Source organism: Chiloscyllium plagiosum, chromosome 7, assembly GCF_004010195.1.
Source record: "Chiloscyllium plagiosum isolate BGI_BamShark_2017 chromosome 7, ASM401019v2, whole genome shotgun sequence".
In the NCBI taxonomy this organism is placed as follows: Eukaryota; Metazoa; Chordata; class Chondrichthyes; order Orectolobiformes; family Hemiscylliidae; genus Chiloscyllium; species Chiloscyllium plagiosum.
Genome location: NC_057716.1, coordinates 105,421,365 through 105,426,474, shown reverse-complemented (window position 1 = coordinate 105,426,474; position 5,110 = coordinate 105,421,365). Strand labels below are relative to the sequence as shown.

General features: G+C 46.5%; 1 protein-coding gene across 18 annotated transcripts in view; it reads right to left on the bottom strand.

Moving 5' to 3' along the window:
* obsl1a (obscurin like cytoskeletal adaptor 1a) overlaps positions 1–5,110 on the bottom strand; it is a 297,489-nt gene that overhangs the window by 92,668 nt on the left and 199,711 nt on the right. For all 18 annotated transcript variants that reach the window (XM_043694326.1, XM_043694325.1, XM_043694341.1 and 15 more), the window contains one exon: positions 2,084–2,359. In XM_043694326.1, the coding sequence (XP_043550261.1) occupies positions 2,084–2,359 (276 nt within the window). The remainder of the gene's footprint in view (positions 1–2,083; positions 2,360–5,110) is intronic.

Sequence of the window (5,110 nt, the reverse complement as noted above, 5' to 3'; positions counted from 1 at the left end):
AACGAGTCCCCAAACATCCTTTCTACAACTGTAATATTGTCCCTGATCAACAATGCCACACCTCCCCCTCTTTTACCATCTTCTCTGTTTTTACTGAAACATCTGAATCCCAGAACCTGCAACAGCCATTCCTGTCCCTGCTCTATCCATGTCTCCGTAATGGCCACAACATCGAAATCCCATGTACCAACCCACGCTGCCAGTTCACCCACTTTATTTTGGATGCTCCTCACGTTGAAGTACACACATTTCAAACCAGGTTCTCGCTTGCTAGTGTCAGATACTTGATTTTGGAACTCCCTACTCTCATCCTCTTCTGTACCTGTCCTACAATTTTGGTTCCCATCGCCCTGCTGCATTAGTTTAAACCCACCTTAATAGCTTTAGCGAATTTCCCACTCAGGATATTGGTTTAGATGAAGACCATGCTGCTTGTAGAGGTCCCACCTACCCCAGAAAGAGCTCCAACTATCTGAAAACCCAAAACCCTCCCTCCTGCACCATCTCTGTAGCCACGTATTCAACTCCTTTCTCTCCCTATTCCTCACCTCACTAGCATGTGGCACGGTCAGCAAACCAGAGAAAACAACTCTGTTTGTCCTAGCTCTATGCTTCCATCCTAGCTCCCTGAATTTCTGCAAGTCCCCATCTCTCTCCATGGACTTTAGTAAGGCATTTGATAAGGTTCCAACAGTAGACTAATGGAGAAAGTGAAGTCATATGGTGTGCAGGGTGCTCTAGCTAAGTGGATAAAGAACAGGTTGAGCAACAGGAGACAGAGAGTAGTAGTTGAAGGGAGTTTCTCGAAATGGAGAAAGGTGACCAGTGGTGTTCCACAGGGGTCAGTGTTGGGGGCCACTGTTGTTTGTAATATACACAAATGATCTGAAAGAGGGCACTGTTGGTATGATCAGCAAGTTTGCAGATGACATGAAGATTGGTGGAGTAGCAGAAAGCATAAGGGACTGTCAAAGAATACAGGAGGATTTAGATAGACTGGAGAGTTGGGCGGAAGAGTGGCAGATGGATTTCAATCCAGGCAAATGTGAGGTGATGCATTTAGGCAAGTCTAATTCTGGAGCAAATTATACAATGAACGGAAGTTGATGGGCAGAGAGATCTGGGAGTGTAGGTCCATTGTATCGTAAAGGTTGCTGCACAGGTGGATAGAGTGGTCAAGAAGGCATATAGTATGCTTGCCTTCATTGGACAGGGTATTGAGTATAAGAGCTGGCAAATCATGTTAAAATTGTACAAGACATTGGTTCGGCCGCATTTAGAATACTGCGTACAGTTCTGGTCGCCACATTACTAAAAGGATGTGGACGCTTTGGAGAGGGTGCAGAGAAGGTTTATGAGGATATTGCCTAGTACGGAACGTGCTAGCTATGAAGCGAGGTTGAGTAGGTTAGGTTTGTTATCATTAGAAAAAAGGAGATTGAGGGGGCATCTGATTGAGGTTTACAAAATCATGAAGGGTATAGACAGGATGGATAGAGACAAGCTTTTTCCCAGAATGAAGGATTCAATAACGAGAGGTCATGCTTTCAAGGTGAGAGGTGGAAAGTTTAAGGGGAATACACACAGCAAGTACTTCACACAGAGGATGGTGGGCGTTGCCAGCAGAGGTGGTAGAGGCAGGCACGGTAGATTCATTTAAGATGTGTCTGGATAAATGCATGAGTAGGTGGGGAATACAGGGATACAGATGCTTAGGAATTGACCGACAGGTTTAGACAGTACATTTGGACCAGCTCAGGCTTGGAAGGCCGAAGGGCCTGTTCCTGGGCTGTAAATTTTCTTTGTTCTTTGATTGCTCACCCTGAAAAGGTTCAGCTCCTAAATATGTGGAACATTTTTTCCACCTGAGGAAATATCATTGACCTGAATCATTTAGTCTGTTTCTCTTTCTATGGACCTGATGAGGATTTCCAGCATTTTAATAATTACAAAATGTTGTTCAGCTCCTTTAGGGGACCCTGAGCATCTTGGGATATTGGCAACAAAGCGCCACCTCCTATTTTAATTTCTCCCACCTTTGACTCCAGTTCAGTGCTCTTACTCCATGCCCCGCTATTCCTACCAGTCATGTTCACATTGAAGATCATCTCATCATCTGTGGAGCGGCAGATGTAGAACCCAGAATCATTCTTCAGGACATTCTTGATGATCAGACTGTGCACGCGCGACTCATTCTTCATCTCGTACTTTTCCCCCTTGGTCACCTGCTCCTTGTGGCGATACCAGGTGACACTGGCTGGCTCCTTGGAGACAATGGCTGCGAGCACAGCCTGTCCATTCTCATTGGCGTAAACTTCTTCCGGATGTTTCTCCTTGTTTGTAAACAACACTGGGGCCTCTGGTGGAGAGAACAGAAAGAAAGTCCTCACTTTTACACCTTCCACTGTGTGTGAATCCCCATTACACTTCACTGCCACCTGGTAAAATCAGTGGCATCATGTTAACGCCACTAGGCTACCAATCTAAAAGTCCAGGCTTATGTTCTGGAGATATGGGTATAAGCCCCATCGTGGCAGACGGTGAATTTTGAAATCAAAAGAAAATCTGGGATTAAAAGCTACCCTAAAGAAAACAGAGAGTAAACCTTTGAGCCTGCTCTGCTATTCAATATGATCATGGCTGATTTCCTTAGACTGTGACTCCTGGTTCTGGACTTCCCAGTCATCGAGAACATCCTTCCCACATTTATCCTGTCTATTCCTGTTAGAATTTTGTTAGTTCCTATGAGAGGCTCCTCATGGGATGGCATGATAGCTAGCACTGCTGCCTCACAGCGCCAGGGACTCAAGTTCAATTCCAACCTCAGGCAACTGGCTGTGTGGAGTTTGTACATTCTCACTGTGTCTGTGCTCCGGTTTCCTCCCACAATCCAAACATGGGCAGGTTAGGTGAATTGGCCATGCTAAATTGACCATAGTGTTCAGGAATGTGTACCAAGTTAAAAATCATACAACACCAGGTTATAGTCCAACAGGTTTATTTGAAAGCACTAGCTTTCAGAGCGCTCCTCCTTCATCAGGTGGTTGTGGAGAATAAGATTGTAAGACACAGAATTTATAGCAAAGGTTTACAGTGTGATGTAACAGAAATTATATACTGAAAAAGACCTGGATTGTTTGTTAGGTGTCTCATCTTTTAGAATGACCATGTTGGTTTCAGTTCTTTCATATGTAAATCACAAAACATTTTCTTCAAAGTTACATTCTCAAGTAAGCTTTAACAATTAGTGTCATGTCGGCAAAGATAATGTATTGAAGGTGTGAGCTTCCCTGTGAAGCTGTCTGTGCCACAATGGTCAGACTGATTCTAATCTGAAAAATGGATTTACAGAATCTTACATGGATTCATCCAGTTTTTGAGCAAAGCAAAATGTAATTCTGCAAGTACAAATTCACCCCACAAACTTATATGTGTGTGTGCGCATGCGTGTGTGTGTGTGGGGGGGGGGGTTAGTTATGAGTGTCTGTGAGAGAGTGTGTGTGTGAGTGTAAAGGAATATAAGTCTGTGAGAGGGTGTGTGTGGGAATGTATGTGTGAGCAGGAATGTATGTGTGAGCATATGAAAGAGGTTCTGCGTGAATGTGTGTGCAGGAGTGTCTGTGTGTGGGTATTTGGTTGTGTGTGTCTGTGTATATAGTGCAATGGGGTCACCTGCAGTGTGACATGAACCCAAGGTCCAGGTTGAGGCCATCCCTATGGGTACCAAACTTGGCTATCAGTCTCTGCTTGGCCACTTTTCGTTGTTGTCTGCTGCTTGTCTCTATCAAGGATGGGCACTTCAGCACCTCACTCTACCGCAAACTCACAGATAATCTCATGTGATGCTACACTTCTCCAGCCTCCATCTGAAACATATTAAAACAGTCATCCCCTATGGACAAGCCCTACGCATACTCAGTATCTGTTCAGATGAGGAGGAACGTGAGGGGCACACGGAAGTACTCAGGGATGCCCTCATAAGAATGGGGTATGATGCTCAACTCATAGACCGCCAGTTCCAACATGCCACAGCGAGGAACCGTAATGACCTCCTCAGGAGATAGACATGTGCTGCAACCGACAGGATACCCTTTGTTGTCCAGTATTTCCCAGGAGCCGAAAAACTACGCCATGGTCTTCGCAGCCTGTAGCACATTATCAATGAGGATGAGCACCTCGCCAAGACCTTCCCCACACCTCCACTGCTCGCCTTCAAACAGATCATTGTTCGTAGCAAATTGCCCGGCTTTCAGGACAATACCATACAACCTTGTCACGGTAGACGCTGCAAGACATGTCAAAATGTCGACACGGATATCACCATTATACGTGGGGACACCTCCCACCATGTACGTGGCAGGTACTCATGCGACTCAGCCAATGTTGTCTATCTTATATGCTGCAGGCAAGGATGCCCTGAGGCTTGTACATTGTCGAGACCAAGCAGAGGCTACGGCAACGGATGAATGGACACGGCACAACAATCAACAGACAGGACAGTTCCCTCCCAGTCGGAGGACACTTCAATGGTCCAGGACATTTGACCTCGGACCTTCGGGTAACCAAGGTGGACTTTGCAACAGGCAACAATGAAAAGTGGCCGAGCAGAGCCTGATAGCCAGGTTTGGTACCCATAGGGAGGGTCTCAATCAGGACCTTGGATTCATGTCATACTACAGATGACCCCATTGCACCTATCTTCCGCTATCTTCCGCAACTACACTGGCCCCACCCCCCACCTTTTCCTCCGCTACATCGATGACTGTATCGGCGCCGCCTCGTGCTCCCACGAGGAGGTGGAACAGTTCATCCACTTCACCAACACCTTCCACCCCGACCTCAAATTCACCTGGACAGTCTCAGATTCCTCCCTCCCCTTCCTCGACCTTTCTATTTCCATCTCAGGCGACCGAATCAACACGGACATCTACTACAAACCGACCGACTCCCACAGCTACCTGGACTACACCTCCTCCCACCCTGCCCCCTGTAAAAACACCATCCCATTCTCCCAATCCCTTCGACTCCGCCGCATCTGCTCCCAAGAGGACCAGTTCCAAAAACGTACAACCCAGATGGCCTCCTTCTTCAAAGACCGCAATTTCCCCCC